Below are 22,256 nucleotides of genomic sequence, written 5' to 3'. Positions count from 1 at the left end.
AGAGATCCGCAAAAGGACATCATTCTGCCACCATTGATGAGATAAAAACAGAATCGTTGAAGAACTTGAACACCACAACAAAAAGAGAGTGTCAGAAGTACTACCAAGACTGGAAAAGCGATGGCACAAGTGTATCATATCTGAGGGGGATTACTTCAAAGGGGACAAAGTTGATTTTGATGAATAAATAAAGATTTTTTAAGGAAAACAAATATTTCTGTTAATTTTTGACCACACTTTGTATCTGATTTGTGAAACATAATTGTCTGAAGTAGCCATTGTATCAATTACTCTTGCCATTTGGATTAAAAAATATGGGGAGGACTTGGCAGTCATCTGCATATGTGTCACTGCCTTACAGTCTGTGTTATGTGGAACTGCATCCCCCCACCCCACCTCATGCCTAATACCAGCTACTCTGAATCGGGTAGATGGGCATTCTCCTTACAACACATCCTTTGAGTCTGCAATCCTCCTGTCCATCATTTCTGATCAACTCTATCCCATGTCCACCATCATCCCTGTCCCGATGCCCACACCCATTCCCATTCCACTCATTCTTTGCTCACATCCACTCTACAATCTCCCTCTTTCTCTGTTGTATCTCCTGCTCTCAGACTACCCCTCTACATCATTGTGTGCCATATGCATCTCTCCTGCCTGTGCCACATTGCACCCACAAGTGCTACATTCCAATACTGTGCTCTTGCTGCCTTCCCCTCCTGGTTATCAGCTACTCTTCTGTCCAGCTCTCCCTCCCATTTCCCTTCTTCCTCTTTCCTTTTGCCCACACCATCCAGTACAACACAATCACCATAGTTGAGCTGCAGTGCTGTTGTTTGAATAGTGATGTTCACACCACTTTCGACTGATTCAGTTTGAATTAGTACCCATTAGATAACATTCCATATTTCCTCCAATCCCAAGGAGTCAGCACAAGGCACAATTCTTCTTGCAGTCTTAAGTTTTTGCATTGCTCCTGGTTAAGTTTTTGTATTAGAACAACTTAGTCTGGCACTTAAGTTCTGTTGTTGTTTACTACATAAAAATATCAGAAGTTTAAACAACAAAAGTAATTAATTTCAGATCTGCTTAGATGAGCTACAGTCTACAAATCCTATTGATATTATTTGTATTTCTGAACATCATTTAGGTAGTGAAATTGAAATGCTTAATTTGGAAGGTTATACCTTAGCTTTAAAGTATTGTAGAAAAGAGATGGAGAAAGGAGGAGTTGCCACTTACATTAGAAAGGGTCACAATCACAAAAATATTGACATTCTTAAATACAGCAGTGAACAGCATTTTGAAGCATGTGCCACACAAGTAGAAACACACAAAAGAGAAATAATTACAGTCATAATATACAGGGTTCCAACTGGTAATTTCCAGCTAGTCACTAAACAGCTTGATGCAGTATGAAATTTCTTAGCTTCTAAAAATAATGAACTCATACTAAGTGGAGATTTAAATTTAAATTTTCTGGAGGATAGTTACTCAAGATCCATACTAGAGTCTCTTACTACTTCTTATAATCTCATTCCCTTAGTTCAGTTCCCAACCAGGGTTATGGGTACCAGCAGCACTGCTATTGATAACATTTTCATAGATACTACCACACTAGCAAATCATAGTATAAATCCAATATTTAATGGCCTTTCAGATCATGATGCCCAGTTGCTTGCATTTAATATAGTGGGGTGTTATTCAACTAATAACAGGAAGTGAGAAACTATATGAATAATAAATGAGACAGGAATTGAAGGTATAAAAACTGTTTGAGGAATACAGACTGGAAAGATATATGCAATTCATCCGGTATAAATGAAAACTATAACTGTTTCTCTAATACAGTCATAGGTCACATTGAAAACTATTTCTGTAAGAGAGTAATCAAAGCAAATAGATTAAATGTTTCAAAACCTTGGATTACAAATGGAATAAAATTATTTTGCAATACAAAAAGAACACTGTACTTAATCTCAATGGAAAACAATGACTACAGAGCTAAATCACATACTGTAAAATTCTAAACAAAGTAATCAGAACCTCAAAATGTATTTATTTTCAAGAAAAAATAGATGCCTCTAATAAAAAGATAAAAACTATATGAAATTGGAAAACTATATGAAACAGGAAAAACTAATCAGGCAAATGAGGAAATTATGTTAAATGTACATAATGAGTTGATTAGAAATACCTCCAAAATTTCAGACAACTTAGGTTTGCACAGTTCCTCAGAAGACAGCTTCAAATATTTAAAAAATACATTTCCACAGACGTTTGACAAAATTCAACTATAGTCTACCTCACCAAATGAGATGTCTAATGTTATTAGCTCTCTTAAAAACAAATGTTCCAAGGTTATGATGAAATCAGCACTAGCTACCATAATTCAATGTTGCTCCTCAGAACTTTGTGACCGAGCGAGGTGGCACAGTGGTTAGCACATTGGACTCACATTTGGGAGGACGACGGTTCAATCCTGCATCCAGCCATCCTGATTTAGGTTTTCCGTGATTTCCCTAAATTGCTCCAGGCAAATGCCAGAATGGTTCCTCTGAAAGGGCACGGCCGACTTCCTTCACCATTCTTTCCTAATCCCATGAGACTGATGACCTCGATGTTTGGTCTCTTCGTCCAAAGAACCCAACTCAGAACTTTGTGACACACTGAGTTACTTATGTAATGAATCCCTCCACAGTGGTACTTTTCCGGATAGGCTAATATGCTATTGCATAACATTTACACAAAAAAGGAGACAAATCGTCAGTGGAAAACTTCCATTCTATCTCATTAAGGCAACATTTTCAAAAGTGTTTGAAAGGGTTATGTACAATAGACTTAATCAACACTTAGTACAGAAAAAATATTCTCATTTGCAATCAGTTTGGATTTTGGAAAGGATTGTCAACTGATCAAGCTATATTCACTTTTTCAGATGATATATTAGAATCAATAAATCAAAAGTTATTACGACTTGGAATATTCTGTGATCTGGCTAAAGCTTTTGATTGTGTTAAGCATGATATCTTTATACAAAAGTTAAAATATTATGGGATAACAGGAGTAGCAGGTTCATGGTTCTCATCCTATCTTTTTAATATAAAACAGTGTGTGTCTGTATCAGGCTTACCACATAACAATAGTCATTCAAAATATGAAACCATCAGACAAGGGGTGTCCCAGGGCTCTATTTTCAGCACCTTGTTGTTCCTATTATATATTCATGACATTTGATATGCAGTGTCATAAAATGCAAATTTTGTCTTATTTGCAGGTGATACAAGTATTGGTATAAAAAACAGTACCCGTGATCTCCTGAGCAATCAGCTAATGAAATATTTGTAAGTAACAATGGGTGGTTCACAGCAAATGGATTGTCACTGAATTTTGAAAAGACCCAGCACATACAGTTTAGTACCTCACAAAAAATACCTGACCCTATAAGTATAATGTATTCAAAGAATGAAATTAATGCTATAGACAGTGTCAAATTTTTAGGGTTACAAATTGACCACAACCTAAATTGGAAAAGTCACACTCTAGACTTAATGAAACGCCTTAGTTCAGCTACATTTGCAGTATGCATGATAGCAGAAATATGTGATTTAAAAATTAAGAAGTTAGTTTATCTGGCCTGCTTCCACTCAGTAATGAGTTATGGAGTCATCTTTGGGGGAAACTCCTCTCACAAAGAGAACATTTTCAAAATTTAGAAACGAGTCATTAGAATTATATCTGGTGTCAGTGCTAGATCATCATGCAGAGACCTCTTTAAGAAACTTTTTATTCTAAGTGCTACTTCTGAGTATATGTACTCATTGATGTCCTTTGTCATTTCCAACATGTCTCTTTTTACACAAAATAGTGCAAAACATGATTATAATACCAGAACCAAAACAATCTGTGCAAGGACTATAAAAGCTTAACATTAATACAAAAAGGAGTCAAATACATGGGTACTCATATATTCAATAACTTACCAGAACATATCAAAGGTCTTGTAAATGATAAAGATCGGGATCAGAGTGAATTAAAGAACTTCCTGTTGGCCAACTAATTCTACTCCATCAATGAAGATCTGCACAAGGGCTATAGCTCATAACTGCCTGCATTAGAACTGTACAATATCCAGGTATCTGAGTTTTTTTTTTTTACAAAAAAATAAAAAAGCTTTTTACTCTTTCCACATCCCAGAGGCTCCTCTCCCCAAGGGATCCATGCAAAATGATAAATGTAATGTAGTCATGGAAATAACTAATTTTGGCTACTAAATTTTGCTGTAGCGAGATCATGATGAAGGACTAGGGTGCTGTTTGTGAACAGAATGTGAATTTCACTGGTGAATGAGTGGCAGGGTTATCTTCTATACTGAAGATCTCACAGAGCTTGCAAGCCACTCCTGTTGCTGATGTAGTTCACTGAGCAGTCGTTTGCTGGTGGGACATACACAGTCCTGGAACTGTCTTGCATGGAAAATTGTGTGTGGTTAATGGTGGATAATGAGACAGAGCCCCTTCTGCAGTTATCTCTTGTCTGTTGCATTCAGGGCACCCACAGAGTGGAATCAACAGACTACAATGTTAGGTGCATGAGGATCATTCTTAGAGAAATAGTGCCACGGAAGGGAAACAAACCAAATGTGTACTTGTTATATATCCTGGGAGAGGCTGTCTGTCATATCAAATAATCCATCCCATGAGCAATTGAGAACACATTTTATAGTCAGCTACAGAGCATCACTCATGTAGGCACTGACAATGTCTGTCACCTGGATTCTGAGATGATCCTCAGTCCTATCACAGACTGGTGGAAATGATTAAGACAGCTATCTTTACTCATGATGTCTCTGCACAGCTGTCAGTTTGGAGCATCATTTGGAGGACTGATTGAGACCAGATTTGCAAAGTTGGACTGGATAGGTCAGGTGAGTGCTTCATACCAGAAAAGGCCACTCGAGAGGCAAAGGACATGTGGAATGCACATGGATTTCTTTGGACTAGGCAAAATTTTGAAACCTCCAGTAGAAAAACTGGCACCAGATAAACCAATTATTACAACAGATTGTTTAACGAAACTGGAGGAGGAGTATCTCAAAATATCATTTGTTAGTTGCTGGAGTGTTTGTATCAAAGTCCTGAACCTCATAACTGTCATAGAAAGTAGTGGTTCCCACATCTTATTCGAATCTGAGAGTTGACAGAAACTCGAAGTAGAGAGTAGGAAATTTTTTGCTGCAGTGACTGTACGTGGTAGGTTAAAACTGTGTACAAGATTTTGATCTGCCTTGTATCCATGTCTAGCACAGGGTTTTGAGTTGCCACATTGAATGATGTGGTATAAGACTGTTGGTAGGTTATTTTTATGAATGATGTAGTGATATAAAGGTGGCTCAGTGGTTCAGTGGTATAATGCCAGACTACAAATCCAAAGATCTTAGGTTCAATCTGTGGTCATTCCATGGATTTTTAGCTTTGTTTATCACTTTTTCACCTTTGGCAATGTTCACTGATATGAAAAAGTTGTACTGTGGTCCAGACTTCACGTTAAACTGTAAGTCCCCCTAAAACTAGGACCATGCTGCCAAGTAAAGCACTGTGATGTTCAAAACGATCTTAGGGTTGATGATTATTTTACTTTACTTAGTGGTAGGAAACAATAGATATCTATAGAAATTCTTCTCAAAATGCAGGAGGATGTGCAGATCACTATTGCTTTGTGCAAAGGTTAGCAACTCACGCTCAGTATAAGTGCATGTATTATACAGAAATAGGCAAAATGTCCTAGTATTTTTTGATAACTTCATCAACAATCAGTCACTAGGATCAGTCATAATTTTCAGATGTGTCAGGGTATCCACATGAGTGATTCAAGGTGGAATGAACATGTACATTTTATTCTTAAGAAGACAGATGCAGTCACTGGAATATGCCTAAGGAGATTTAGTATACATCATTGTAAGAGTTGTTAAGATTCTCTCCCAATCAATTATTGTTTGCTAGTGTGGTACCTTTCTCAAGTTGACTAATGGAAGACATAACAAATGTTTCAAAAAAGCTGTATAATTTATCATAGACTTTTTATTCTACACAAGAGTTTCTCACAAAAACTCAACAACTTACTATATAGGACAACTACAGTAAAGGCATTGATCATAATGGAAAGACTTGTTTTTATAATTCCATGAGCAGGTGTTCCAGGCTGACTCAAGGTATATATTGCATCCTCTTGTGTAGTGGCCATGATGCTAAAATTTGAGAAACATAGGCCTATATGGACGTGTTCCAACATTTGGTTTTCCTCACAGTACTGCCAGTTGAAACAGGAAATGGAGGAAAATTGTAATAGTGCACTGTGTTCTCTCTGCCATGTCACATGTGATGGCTTGTGGGTTAGAGACATGGATGTAAATGAAGTGTACAATGCTGCTTTCAAAGTTGACTTTTCTCTTGTACTTAGAGTGACCTCCACTGAAAAAGTGCTACATGTTCTCCTTCATTTGACAGATGTTTATAAACTATTTGTTCTTTAAAAATGAAAAAAAGTATATACTGGAAATGTCAAGCATATACAAGTAAATAAATAACAATTATTTTTTCATTGCAGCAGATTTTCTGTAATTAGTCATAAATGTGTTATTGAAGCCATTTTAATGTTAAACAAGGTAACAAATGCTTTTAATTAATGCTATATTAGTGGACAATTGTCACTATTTTATTGTAGAACAGAGTAAATGACATTCATTTGATTACAATATAACTTTAGCAGCTAATAGAAAGTGTACTATGCAGCTTTAATGGTACATCTTGGAAGACAGTGTATTTTCTTTTACTGTTTAATGTCCCCTCAACAAACAGCAGAGGTATACATTACCCACACCATGATACTTAGAAATGATCTTGCGTTTTACTCCCTGGTACACTATGATAGATGCCACTCTATTGGTAAATTCCACACTTGCTGGTGATCATCTCTCATCACTAGACACAACAATGCTCTATTTATCCTTCCATTGGTATCTTGCTATTCCATCATAGGTGTGCTGCGTGAAAATGAGTTGTGAGAGTAAGCATAGTGAGGGCAATCTTTCTTGTAATCCAGATTGCAGCAATTGTTTCCTTGTGGTGACAGAGCCACTGTAGATGCAACATTGCTTATATTTTGTGCTACAGCCCTCATGTGACCAGAAGAGTCTTTTTGTCCTATGTGTCAGTCCAGGCTACCGCCCACAACTATAGTACTGAGAATGTAGGGGAAAAAAAAACCTCATTAGTGCTGTACTGGCATGTCATTTATCAGCTAGTAAAATGCAGCTGCTTTGCTTTCTGTATGTGGTTCTTACTCAGTCCACAGACCTGCATTTAGAGTTACTGCTACTAATGATTCCTATCAATGCCTCTTACAAATATGGTATTTCAATAACTATATTTCCATATTGAACAATGGAAATACCAAGGTGGCATATCAACAATATTAAGAAAAGTATAGATTGATACTCTCCATAAAGATGATCCACTGATTTGCAGACGGTCACAATGAAAAGACTGTTACTGACTGGAATGTGATTGTCACACAAATAGCAATCTGTAGTGGGGCAGGGAAGGTGGAAAGCTAGCAGGGTACAAGTCTTGTCTGGCATGGTGTCCAGAGACTATATGGCAGCCTGACGAGACTGCCGGATGTAATGTCAGGAGGTGGGGTGTGAGGGGAAAAAATGGGAAGCAGAAAAAGAGAGGAGCAGGGGAGGTGAAAGGATGCCTGAGTGCATTGGCAGAGGACAGCACACAGTAAGCATGAGGGGATGCGTAAAGGGAGGAAATTATAGGAAAGAGGTGATAGAAACTGTTAAGTGGAGGGCATGGACAGCAGGTTACCATGAGTTGAGGCCAGGATAATATCGGGAGTGGAGAATGCATTGTAATGGTAACTCCCATCTGTGCAATTCAGAAAAGCTGGTGGTTGAAAGGAAGATCTAGATGGCCCAGGTTGTGAAGCAGTCATTGAATTCAAGCATGTTATGTTCAGTGGCATGTTGTACCACAGGGTGCTCTACTTTAATCTTGGCCACAGTTTGGTGGTGGCCATTTATCCTGGTGGACAGCTGGTTGGTAGTCATACCAAAATAAAATGCTGTGCAGTGCTTTCAGCAGAGCATGCATATGGCATGACTGCTTTCACAGGTGGCCCAACCTTTGATGGGGTAACATAAATCTGTGACAGGACTGGAATATGAAGATGGTGGGTAAGTGAATTGGGCAGGTCTTGGACCTGGGTCTTCCACAGGGATATAGCCCCTTTGCCAAGGGTTTGGGATTGGGAGTGGCAAAGGGATAGACTAGTATCTTAGGAAGGTTGAGTGGGCAACGAACATCACTTTAGGAGTCCCCCATTTCAAGGCATGACGACAGATAATCAAAGCCCCAAAGAAAGATGGGGTTCAGCTGTCCCAGTCTGAGATGGTACTGGATGACAAAGGGGGCATTCTTTTGTAGCTGGAGGGAGGGTAGGGGGTGTGTGGGGGAAATGGCATGGGAAATCTTTTTTGTGCCTGTCAAATCATGAAGATATCATCAAAGAACCTGAACCAGACCAGCAGTTTGATGTTTTGGGAGGCTAGGAAGTTTTCCTCTAGATAGTCTCTAAGCAGGTTGGCAAAGGAGGGTCCCACCTGGGTGCCCATTGCTGTGCCATTGATTTGTTTGTATACCTTTCCTTATCTGAATTGCACAGATGGGAGTTACCATTACAATGCATTCTCCACTCCCGATTTTATCCTGGCCTCAACTCATGGTAACCTGCTGTCCCATAGCCTCCATAGGAAGAAGCAATTGTGTGGTAGGATTAAGTTGGTTAGGTACATGAGGAATGAAGTGGTGTGTTTGGATTCTGAAGAACACTGAGAAAGGCAGTGTTGAATTGTGGCAAGGCCTTGGGCATGAGTAAAACAGAAGTGATTTCTGGTATTCCCCAAGGTAGTGTTATAGGCTCTTTGCTGTTCCTTATCTATATAAATGATTTGGGAGACAATGTGAGCAGCTGTCTTCAGATGTATGCAGATGAAGCTGTCATTTATTGTCTAATAGAGTCATCAGAAGATCAAAACTAACTGCAAAATGATTTAGAAAAAATATCTGAATGGTGCAAAAAGTGGCTGTTGACCCCAAATAATGAAAAGTGTGAGGTCATCCACACGAGTGCTAAAAGGAACTCATTAAATTTCAGTTACATGATAAATCAGTCTAATCTAAAAGTCGTAAATTCAAATAAATACCTAGGTATTACAATCATGAACAACTTAAATTGGAAGGAACACATGGAAAATGTTGCGAGGAAGGCTAACCAAAGACTGCGTTTTATTGGCAGGACACTTAGAAAATGGAACAGACCTACTAAGGAGACTGCCTACACTATGCTTGTCCATCCTCTTTTGGAATACTGGTGCATGGTGTGGGATCCTTGCCAGATAGGACTGATGAAGTACATCGAAAAAGTTCATAGAACGGCAGCTCGTTTTGTATTATTGTGAAATATGGGAGAAAGTGTCACTGAAATGATACAGGATTTGGGCTGGACATAATTAAAAGAAAGGCTTTTTCATTGCAATGGAATCTTCTCACGAAATTCCAATGACCAACTTTCTCCTCCAAATGCAAAAATATGTTGTTGACACCAGCCTACATAGGGAGGAATGATCACGTTAAAATAAGGGAAATCAGAGCTTGTGTAGAAAGATATAGGTGTTTATTCTTTCCACGCACTATACGAGATTGGAATAATAGAGATTTATGAAGATGGCTCGATGAACTTTCTGCCAGGCATTTAAATGTGATTTGCAGAGTATCCATGTAGATGTAGATGTAGATGTTGGTGTATAGGGAAGTGGCATCGACAGTGACTAGTAGGGAATCAGGAGGCAAAGGAATGGAGATGTTGGAGACTTGGTGAAGGATGTGGTTGGTATCTTTGATGTGGGAGGCTAGATTATAGGCAGTTGGCTGGAGTAGTTGTTCAATAAGTGCTGAAATCCTTTCAGTGGAGACACAATAACCAGCTACAATGGGACATACAGAATTGTTGGGCTTATGAACTTTGGGGAGCATGTAGAAAGTGGGTGTACAGTGTGTCATAGGGGCAGGTAAATGGATTCATGGTAGAGGTTCTGGGAATGGTCTAAGGTTTAAAGAATGAATTGGAGGTTATGTTGGACTTCTGAATTGGATCATTCTGCCAGAGTTTACAGGTGGATAAGTCACACAATTGGTGGAGGCCTTCCTCCAGATAGTTACTGCGACTCATCATGAAAGTGATGGAGCCTTTGTTTGGAGGGAGGATGATTAGTTTAGGATCTGTTTTGAGACTACATATGACTGTCCTTTCCTGTGGTGAAAGGTTGGTGTTTATAGGAGGGGACCTGGTGAAGAATGGTGAGACCAAGTTGGAGGTAATGAATTCCTGGATGATGACTGGGGAGTGGTTAGGTGGGAGGGGAGGAAGGTCACTGTTGGATGGTTGCATGAACTGGAAGAAGCAGGATTCAGTGTTGGAATTAGGTTGGCTTTAGTTGGAGGGATTTGTGGCAAAGAAGTATCTCCATTGAAGGTATCAGGAGAAGGAGAGTAGGTCTTTGGCAGTCCAATAATGGGTGTAGGGCTAAAGGTGAGGCCTTTGGATAGAACTGACAATTTTAGTTGAAAGGTTGAAAACCATGCTTGGTGATTGTTTAGGCTCTGGATTTGGATTTGGAGTGTTATTAGGGAGTTATGGGGATGTTGCAAGTTGAAAAGGACTACTAGGCGGTGTCTGGATGCTTTGTGGGGTTGGTGAGGAGGAACACTGTGGATAGGATAGGGGTTGGATAGTGGTGCACCAAGCCAGTGCTAGGATGTCAACATGTTGGAGAACTTATGGAGGTATTGTCTGGAATTCTCTTCCAGGTGCTGGAGAGCAGAGGATTCAGTTTCAGAGATGTGATGTATGTAGTAGGGATTATGTAGTAGCAGCATCTTGCAGAGGGAGCAGAGGTGGTTCTGGGATGCAGGTGTTTTTCAAATCGATGTAAATATGCTGTAAATATAAGGGTCAGTCAAATGAAGATGAGACAAATGGTGAAAAAAGTAGGTAAACTGTTAATACATTTGCCCCAGTATGAGACAAGATGATTAATACTTCCATGGAAAAAAAATGTTTGCAGTTGCCTACAAAACTATGATTGTTTGTAGGTGTGCACCTTCTTATCTGAAGCAACTGACAGCCATGAATGTCTTCCTTCAGAGCTCCAAAAATATGGAAATCACATGAGGAGGGATTGGGATAGTGTGGAGGATGTGTAAAGGCTTCCCAGCAAAATTTTGATAGCAAAGTCGAAACAACCTTGGCAAGAAGTGAGCCCACTCAAATGATGCCAAGGTTGTTCTGAGTATGCTGCAGAGACTTCACTGGGAAGACCTCCCCATCTTCATAGAGTCCCAAAATCTCCCCATGTGATTTCAATATTTTTAGTACCATGAAGAGAAACATTGATGACCGTCAATTTACTTTGGTTGAAGAGCTGCATGCATGGTGTTATGGACTGGGAGAAGTAGGATTCAGTGTTGGAATTAGGTTGGCTTTGGTTGTGGAGGCATCCACAAACATTTTTCTGTGGAGGTGTTAACTCTCTTGTCTCACACTGTGATAAATGTATTAGCACTTTACTTATTTTTTACCCATCTGTCTCATTTTCTCTTGACTGCCACTTATATATAACTACATCCATATAATGTATAATCCTAGTGTATGAGTAAATAAACTGAACCATGGGGACTGTATGAATATGAGTTATCAGTGAATGTAAATTATTGATTTTCAGTCTGATTTATAGTCATTTAAAAACATTCACTGACACTCTGTAGTTCTACTATTTTTTTCTATATGTTTATTGACTGTTTTCCCCTGATGATGATGATGATAGAAGACATTTTACCTGTTTGTAGACAATAGTGTCTCCTATTTTTTACCTCAAGTTTTCTTCTTTAAATTAATATTATGGGAATTTTGCAGATGGGTCCATGGCCAGCCTATAAACCTGAGAGTGACTGCAGCTATAAATATGCAGGCTCAAGCTTCTTTTCCAAGGCAACATTCTTCTGGCTTCTACCACTCTTTCGTGGAGGCTACAAATCCCCTTTAGAACTTGAGGATCTGGGAAACTTACCATATTCTGAAAGCACTGAAGCTCAGTATCGCAAGTTTAAAAGTGTCTACTTTCAGGAAAAGGTATGTATATGAACTGACATAATGTGTGATCATTTTCCAGCTTATTGACATTTCTTTCATAACTTCTGGATGATTTTCGTTAGGATGTTCAAACCGAAAGGTTTCCCATTGGGGATGATGGGAATTAGTAACTGCATGTAGCATTGATTTAGCAAAGAAGCACACTTTCTTCCAGTAATTTTCGGGTTTGTAGCTGGATCCCATCAACAATCTGCCATTATATTTCGGCCCAGAGATGTCTGGCCATCCTCAGGTGACTAGACAAAGTGCTGAAGAGACCTGATTCACTCATGGTATTTATAGCAAATTCCTCACATGCGAATCGTACTGGCAGTTTACACCACATGCATTAGAAGATGACATGCACGAGGCAGCCAAGTTGTGTGTGCTGACCTCGGTGGTGAAGTAAGACCAAACTAATCACTGAATATCAACTGAGCGTGTCGATTCTGTTGTGACCACAAAATTTTGATAATAGCATTCCAATTTTTATCAAGCTGAAAGCCATTTTCACAATTCATTATATTATCAGCAAGACATATTTCCACAAATTCTTTAATTACAGAGTCCCAGAAGCTGGAAACTGGTGCTAAAATGTTGGTATTATTGTATTGCATTGATCTGTCACAGCTGATTTTAAACATTGCTGCAGATGGGTGTGTCTTTTGTGTTCTATGCAGTGTTCCTGGACTGCTCTTGTTGTCTGACCTATAAAGGCAGAGCCACACTCTCAGAGAATTTTATAAACACCCGCCTTCCTCAATTATAAATCATCTTTAATGGATCTAACTAAGGCCCTGCTCTTTGCTGGTGGATGGAAGATGACATTAATATTATTCTTCTTAAGCAATTTGCCTATTTTAGAAAACATGTTCCTGGTATATGGAAGGAACGCAGTTGATTTATAGTCATCATCAGTCTCCTCAGAGCATTGCTTCTTGTTATTATAATTGTGAGTGGACTTCCATATTTGACACGATGTAAAGCCGTTCTCTTTAAAAACCTTCTCCAGATGCACTAACTCTTTCTGAAGGCTATCAGCATCCAAAATTACATACACCCAGTGAATTAAAGTACTGAGAACACCAGCAGTTCATGCGGAGTGATGGCAGCTGGACACCTGAAGATATAAATCTGTATGTCTGGATTTTCTGTACACCGAATGTCCCAAAGACTCATCATTCTTATGGCGTACTAACACGTCAAGAAAGGGTAAAGTCCCATCTTTCTCAATCTCCATAGTAAACTTGCTGTTCTCATGTATAGAGTTTAAATGACAAAGGAATTTTTCCAGTTCTTGTCTGCCATGAGGCCATACAGCACAAGTATCACCAGAAAACTGTAGGCTTTAAGATGGCAAACTCAAGAGCTTTCTCCCCAAAGTTTTTCATAAAAAGATTGACCACCACAGGGGACAAGGGACTTCCCATGGCATCACCGTCAGATTGTTCAAAAAATTCATTATAAAATAAAAAATAAGTTGAGGAGAGAGTATGTTCAAACAAAGCCATCAAATCATCACTGAACAAGTCACCAATAAGATGTAGAGAGTCAAATAAAGGAACTTTGGTAAAAAGTGAGACCACATTGAAGATAACTAGTAAATCTGAGCTGCTCAGCTTAACGATTGATAAAATCCATGGAATTACATTTATGGTGGCAAAACTTGTGTAAGGAGGCCAGGTGTTTTACATTCGAATACGTTGAAGCACCAATATTACTCACTATCAATTGTAGTGGAATGCCATCCTTGTGCATCTTGGGCATCCCATACTGCCTTGGTGGAACAACATTGTGTGGTCTCAGCCTCTTGATAACTTGTTCAGGTAAAGAACTATCATTCAAAAGCATAACAGTTTTTCTGAATATATGGCTTTGTTTGAACATACTCTCTCCTCAACTTATTTTTTATTTAATAACAAATTTTTTGAACAAACTGATGGTGTCACCATGGGGAGTCCCTTTTCCCCTGTGGTGACCAATCAATTTATGGAAGACTTTGAGGAGAAAGCTCTTGTCTGCTGTCTTAAAGTCTATCATTTTCTGGCAGTATGTAGGTGATACTTTCGTTGTATGCCCTCATGGCAGACAAGAACTGGAAAAATTCCTTTGTCATTTCATCTGTTCTCATGGGAACATCAAGTTTACTATGGAGTTTGAGAAATATGGGATTTTACACTTTATAGACATGTTAGGATGCCATAAGAATGATGGATCTTTGGGACATTTGTGTACAGCTGTCCACCAGCAAAGAGCAGGGCCTTAGTCTGATCCATTAAAGATGATTTATAATTGAGGAAGATGGGTGTTTATAAAATTCCCTGAGAGTGTGGCTCTGCATATATAGGTCAGACAAAACAAACAGTGCAGGAACGCTGTGTAGAACATGAAAGACACCCGTCTGTGGTAACCCTTAAAATCACCAGTGGCAGATCATTGCATTTCCATGGGACATTCATTTGAATACAATAATACCAAAATTTTAGCACCAGTTTCCAGCTTCTGGGACTCTGTAATTAAAGAATCCATGGAAATATATGTTGCTGATAATTTAATGAATCGTGATAATGGCTTTGAGCGTGATAAAAACTAAATTCCTACTATTAAAATTATGCGGTCACGACAGAATTGACATGCCCAGTCAATACTCAGTGATTAGTTTGTTCTCACTTCACCACTGAGGGCAGTAGACACAACTTGGCTGCCTCGTGTATGTCACCTCCTAATGCATGCACCGGAAACCACCAGTATGACACACATGTGCGGAATTCACTATAAATACCATGACTGCATCAGGTCTCTTCAGTACTTCATCTGCTCACCTGAGGATGGCTGAAAGTCTCTGGGCCTAAATATTATGGCCGAACGAAACTTCCTGGCATATTAAAACTGTGTGCTGGACCGAGACTCGAACTCAGGAACTTTGCCTTTCTCAGGTAAGTGCTCTACCAAACACGACTCACGCCCCATCCTCACAGCTTTACTTCTGCCAGTACCTCGTCTCCTACCTTCCAAACTTTGTGAGGATGAGGCATAAGTCATGCTTGGGTGGCTCAGATGGTATAGCACTTGCCCGCAAAAGGCAAAGGTCCTGACTTCGAGTCTCGGTCTGGCACACAGTTTTAATCCCCCGGGAAGTCTCATATCAGTGCACACTCCGCTGCAGAATGAAAATCTCATTATGGCAGAATGTTGATAGAATCTGACTATAAACCCAAAAATTACTGGAAAGAGAAATAAGCTGGGAAAATTTCAGAAGTCACAAGCCCACTTTCATGTGGATGGGTTCATCAGTAAGCAAAACTGGCACATTTGGGAGACTGAGAATCCACATTTCATGATTGAGAAGTCTCTTCACCCTCAATGGGTGACTATGTGATGTGCTATATCCAGTTTCATAAAAAAATCATGGAAGTTGGAGAGCAGTGGCACACAGAAATAAATGACACTCTACCTTTGACCTTCAGTCAGTAGTGATCATATTCATAAAGTGAACACTCTGGTCTGTGCTAACTGTCAGTGAACTTGCAGAATAATTGTACCTCTATTAGTTCAGTACTGAGATTTTACCCAAAAATTTGAACATATATTGAGTTACAGCAATATTTAGCTCTTATTTAATGATAGAACATTTGTAAAGGAACCCTTTGAACAAGTTGATAATGTCAAAATATTCTTGCAAATGATCATTATTGGAGATCAGTGTTGGGTTTATGTGAACAACATTGAGTGAATAGAAGTGCACTTGTCAAACTGGGAGGCAAATAATTACCATAGCTAAGAGGTTGAATCCAGTCTCAAAGTAATAATCAGAGTCTTTTTATGGCAATGAATTGTGCCCTTAGAAGTTTTGCCTCAAGGAGAAATCACCCCTTGTCATTATTGCCTAAGCATTTTAAAATGAATATGTAAAAAAACTGCCAAAGCAGCTTATTGTACACAGCATGCCATGTCTGCTCACCATAATTTCACCAAATGACCAGCAAAGTGTTTGGGACTGGATTTGGTCTTTAACATTACATTTGACAACCAGACCATCTATGTCATGACTTCAGCACACCTTGGCAACCTGAAAATGTTGAATGAACAAAACAACAAAACAGGTCCTAACACCATGAAAGTGTAATAATACAGCTGAGGTGGGTTTCTTTACTCTTTAACATTAAGGAATAAAAAGGAAATTGTTACTAAACAAATGGTCATAATACTGGTAGAAGTTAGGAGGAATAGGAGACATAAAAGTTAGAACAGAGAGAAGTGAAGAAAAGAAGTAGACAGTACACAAATAATTTCAGGAATAACATAACAAGGTGGAAAAAACAGGGTCATGGTAGAAGTAAATATTGGAAAAGGGGCAATAGATATTTAAGGGAACTGAAGGAGATGGAAAAACAAGTGCAGAATTCATTAGTGCAATAAATAAGTTATAAGGTAAGGTCAAATGCTAATTGAGTTGGAAAAATATGTTAAAAGTGTGATTAACAATTAAACAGATTTAAGGAATTGGGTAGCAGTAAGTATGATGACAATATAAAGTGCATTACAGTTCATCATGTCATGTTTCAGAGCATGTTTTAAAACATTAAATGAGAAAATATCAGTGCATACAATGTGGTTAGTCCAGTTCATTACTTTTAAACATTGTTTACTTTTAAAGAGTCATTGCTTAATATCAGGTTGTTATTAAAGCCAAATGATGGCTTTGAAACAAATTTGCAATCCATATGTTGCTTCCAGAAAGATAGTGTCCATTATTTCCTATTTTTAGGGCTTACTGCTTATTTAATATCATTAAGAATTAATTTTATCCTTTTTTATTATATTGCATGAAGATTCAGTCCCAATACTATTTATATTTCATTACATGCAAACTGATTAAGAAACATTACAAAAAAATGTGCGTATTTGTGTGTTTCAGGTAGCAGCTCATAAGGAGAAACGCCCAATTTCACTGTGGAAATGTTATTTCCGTAGTTGTTGGTACCTGTTTTTGTGTGGAGGGATCTTCAAGCTACTTGGTGACATGGTTGGTTTTGTTGGTCCTCTAGGTATCTCTGTTATAATTGATTATGTCACAGATCTCCAGATCCATGAAGAAATAAAAAATGGCTCACAGACTCAGGATACAGAAACATATTGCATGGTAAGTAGTATTCTATTAGAAGTGCAGCTTTTTATTATTACACCAGATAGTGCAGATGGGAAGAAACGACACAGCTAGAAAGAAGGAGAAAACAAAAACTTCAATATGTGACATTTGGAGATGAATATTGAGTGAAAGATGGAGTACTAAGAGAAGAGCAAAGTTGTGGGACAGAAGACAGTTAAATAAATATTTTTAGTAAATAAACAGTGATTTCCTTCAGTACGTGAAATTCAGAACTGCTGACAGACACAGCTGAAATAAAAAATGCTAACACTAGCCTTCAGAACTACATTTTCATCTACAGCTATACTCTGCAAACCACGGTGCGGTGCATGGCTGTGGATATGTCCAATTGTACCAATTATTAGGCTTTCTTCCTGTTCCATTCACGTATGGAGTATGGGAAAAATGACTGTTTGAATGCCTCTGTGTGTGCAGTAATTATTCTAACCATATCCTTACAAACCCCATGCGAGTGATATGTAAGGGATTGAAATGCATTTCTAAAGTCATCATGTAGAGCCAGTCCTTGAAACTTTGTTAATAAACTTTCTCAGTATAGTTTATGTCTGTCTTCAAGAGTCTTCCATTCAGCTCCTGTGGTATTTCTGTGACACACTCCCATGGATCAAACAAACCTGTGACCATTCATGCTGCCCTTCTCTACACACATTCAATATCACCCATTAATCCTATATGGTACGAGTTCCACACACTTGAGCAATATTCTAGAAATGGTCGCATGAGTGATTTGTAGGCAATTACCTTTGGAGATTGATTTTACTTCCCCAGTATTCTAACAATAAACTGAAGTCTACCACTTGCTTTACCCATTACTGAGTCTATGTGAGCATTCAATTTCATACCCCTACAAAGTGTTACACCCAGGTACTTGTATGAGTTGGCCAATACCAAACAGTGACTCATTGATATTATAGTCATATGATGCTATGCTTTTCGTTTTGTGAAATGCACAATTTTACAATTGTGAACATTTAAAGTAAGTTTCCAATCTTTGCACCACTTTAAAATCTCTTTCAAGACCTGAATGAATATTTATGCAGCTTCTTTCAGATATTACTTCATTACAGATACATCTGCAAAAAGTCTGAGATGACTGTTAATATTGTCTGCAAGGTCATTAATATACAGAATGAACAGCAAGGGTTCCTGGAGCCCAGCTGTAGGTACTTCTACATCTGATGATGACTCTCCATCCAAGATAACATGCCGTTTTCTCCCTACCAACAATGCAGTCACAAATTTCACTTGATACCCCCAAGAAACTGTTCAAATGGCTCTGAGCACTATGGGACTTAACTGCTGTGGTCATCAGTCCCCTAGAACTTAGAACTACTTAAACCTAACTAACCTAAGGACATCACAAACACCCATGCCCAAGGCAGGATTCGAACCTACAACTGCAGCGGTCTTGCGGTTCCAGACTGTAGCGCCTAGAACCGCCCAGCCACTCCAGCCGGCTGATACCCCATATGACTGCACTTTTGACAATGGGGATAGGTGTGGTACTGAGTTAAATACTTTTCAGAAATCAAGAAATACTGCATCTACCTGACTTTTTTGATCCAAAGCTTTCAATATGTTATTTGAGACAAGTGCAAGCTGAGTTTCGCATTATCACTGTTTTCAGAATCATTTCTGTTTGGCATCAAGGAGGCCATTCTGTTCCAAATACCTCATTACATTTGAGCTCAGAATTCATTCTAATATTCTGCAACAAATCAATGTCAGGGATATTGGGCAGTAGTTTTGAGGATCATTTCTATTACCTTACCCTTCTTGTAGTCGGATGAAACCTGTGTTTTTTTTCCCCAAGAACTGGGTGTAGTCTTCTGTTCAAGGGATCTGTGATAAATTGTAAGTAAAAGAGGGGCTAACTCAGCCACAAATTCAGTATAGAATCTGACAGGGTTCCATTGGGTCATGGAGCTTTTTTAGGCTGTTTCTCAACACCACTGACATTAATAGTTACTTCATTCAACTTTTCAATGGTACTAGGATTAAATTGGGGCTATTATCCTGGGTCTTCCTTTGTAAAGGAACATTTGAAAATGGAGTTAAGCACTTCAAGCTTTTGGTTTATTACCCTCGATTTCAGTTTCTATCTCATACAGTAGGGCCTGAAAACTAACTTTGGTGCCTCTAATGGCCTTTACGTCCAACCATAATTTTTTTGGTTTTTGTGAAATATCATTTGACAGTAATCATTGAAGGCATTATGCATACTCTCTTGACAGCCAAATGTGTTTCATTCAGTATCTCTCTAACTATAGCCCTACACTTTGTTTTGCACCTATTATGCAGTAATCTCTGTTTCTTTAGAAGTTTCTTTTCAGTGACTGTATATCATAGAGTATTCCTTCCATTGCCGGCCATTGTGGCCGAGTGGTTCTAAGTGCTTCAGTCCAGAACTGTGCTGCTGTTATGGAAACAGGTTCAAATCCTGCCTCAAGCATGGATGTGTGTGATGTCCTTAGGTTAGTTAGGTTTAAGTAGTTCTCGGTCTAGGGGACTGATGACCGCAGATGTTAAGTACCATAGTGCTCAGAGCCATTTGAACCATTTTTATTCTTTCCATTGTGAACTGTTCTACTGGCTTCTTATCTATCCAGTGTATGCTTACCTATTCTTTTACACTTGAGCCATATTTCTTCCACATGCTCCTACTCTGAGCTGAAAGTTTCAAGTTCCTCATTGAGATATGACACTACTGATCTTTTTTTCTACTTTACTCTACATATATATATCTTTCTATTTGTTTTAGTTGTCCTTTGTTGCCACAACTTAGCCATGGTCACTGTTACCATTATCAATGTTGGTCACTGTTACCATTATCGATGTGGACATCCACAAAGAGGTTGGATCTAATTGTTGCCATTAGATCCAAGATATTTCCATCATGAGTGGGTGCTTTTACTTGAGGGCATGCAGCTTTACTGTATGAATAAATGATAATCGTGTCCTCTTGGGTAAAATATTCCAGAGGTAAAATAGTCCCCCATTCAGATCTCCGGGCAGGGACTACTCAAGAGGACGTTGTTATCAGGAGGAAGAAAATTGGTGTTCTACGAATCAGTGCGTGGAATGTCAGGTCCCTTAATCGAGCAGGTAAGTTAGAAAATTTAAAAAGGGAAATGGTTAGGTTAAAGTTAGATATAATGGGAATTAGCGAAGTTCAGTGACAGGAGGAACAAGACTTTTGGTCAGGTGAATACAGGGTTATAAATAAAAAAGCAAATAGGGGTAATGCAGGAGTGGAGGAGTGCAGGTAAGCTACTACAAACAGCATAGTGAATGCATTATTGTGGCCAAGAGAGACACGAAGCCCACACCTACTACAGTAGTACAAGTTTATATGCCAACTAGCTCTGCATATGATGAAGAAATTGAAGAAATGTATGAGGAGATAAAAGAAATTATTCAAATAGTGAAGGGAGACCAAAGTTTAAAGTAATGGGTGACTGGAATTCGGTAGTAGGAAAAGGAAGAGAAGGAAAAGTAGTAGGTGAATATAAACTGGGGGTGAAGAATGAAAGAGGAAGCCGCCTGGTGGAATTTTGCTCAGAGCATAACTTAATCATAGCTAACACTTGGTTTAAGAATCATGAAAGAAGGTTGTATATGTGGAAGAGCCCTGGAGACACTGGAAGGTTTCAGACTGATTATATAATGGTAAGATAGAGATTTAGGAACCAGGTTTTAAATTGTAAGACTTTTCCAGGGGCAGATGTGGACTCTGACCACAATCTATTGGTTATGAACTGGAAATTAAAACTGAAGAATGTGCAAAAAGGTGGGAATTTAAAGAGATAGGACCTGGATAAACTGACTAAATCAGAGGTTGCACAGAGTTTCAGGGAGAGTATAAGGGAACAGTTGACAAGAATGGGGGAAATAAATACAGTAGAAGAAGAATGGGTAGCTTTGAGGGATGAAGTAGTGAAGGCAGCAGAGGATCAAGTGGGTAAAAAGATGAGGGCTAGTAGAAATCCTTGGGGGACAGAAGAAATATTGAATTTAATTGATGAAAGGAGAAAATATAAAAATGCAGTAAATGAAGCAGGCAAAGAGAAATACAAACGTCTCAAAAATGAGATTGACAGGAAGTGCAAAATGGCTAAGCAGGGATGGCTAAAGGACAAATGTTAGGATGTATAGGCTTATCTCACTAGGGGTAAGATAGATACTGCCTACAGGAAAATTAAAGAGACCTTTGCAGAAAAGAGATCGACTTGTATGAATATCAAGAGAGCAGATGGAAAACCAGTTCTAAGCAAAGAAGGGAAAGCAGAAAGGTGGAAGGAATATATAGAGGGTCTATACAAGGGTGAGGTACTTGAGGGCAATATTATGCAAATGGAAGAGGATGTAGATGAAGATGAAATGGGTGATATGATATTGCGTGAGAGTTTGACAGAGCGCTAAAAGACCTAAGTCAAAACAAGGTCCCAGGAGTAGACAACATTCCATTAGAACTACCAACAGCCTTGGGAGAGCCAGTCCTGACAAAACTCTACCATCTGGTGAGTAGACTGTATGAGACAGGCGAAATACCCTCAGACTTCAAGAAGAATATAATAATTCCAATCCCAAAGAAAGCAGGTGTTGACAGATGTGAAAATTACCGAAGTATCAATTTAATAAGTCACGGCTGCAAAATACTAACATGAATTCTTTACAAACAAATGGAAAAACTGGTAGAAGCCAACCTTGGGGAAGATCAGTTTGGATTCTGTAGAAATATTGGAACATGTGAGGCAATACTGACTCTACAACTTATCTTAGAAGCTAGATTAAGAAAAGGCAAACCTACATTTCTAGCATTTGTAGA

General features: G+C 38.7%; 1 protein-coding gene across 2 annotated transcripts in view; it reads left to right on the top strand.

Annotated features, from left to right (window-relative positions):
- LOC126357744 (ATP-binding cassette sub-family C member Sur) overlaps positions 1-22,256 on the top strand; it is a 546,341-nt gene that overhangs the window by 291,194 nt on the left and 232,891 nt on the right. For both annotated transcript variants that reach the window (XM_050007483.1, XM_050007484.1), the window contains 2 exons: positions 12,043-12,258; positions 17,177-17,401. In XM_050007483.1, the coding sequence (XP_049863440.1) occupies positions 12,043-12,258; positions 17,177-17,401 (441 nt within the window). The remainder of the gene's footprint in view (positions 1-12,042; positions 12,259-17,176; positions 17,402-22,256) is intronic.

The sequence above is a fragment of the Schistocerca gregaria genome, chromosome 1 (assembly GCF_023897955.1).
Source record: "Schistocerca gregaria isolate iqSchGreg1 chromosome 1, iqSchGreg1.2, whole genome shotgun sequence".
NCBI classification, from domain to species: domain Eukaryota; kingdom Metazoa; phylum Arthropoda; class Insecta; order Orthoptera; family Acrididae; genus Schistocerca; species Schistocerca gregaria.
The sequence above is the reverse complement of the archived record's forward strand: the minus strand, read 5'-3'. Positions and strand labels throughout refer to the sequence as shown.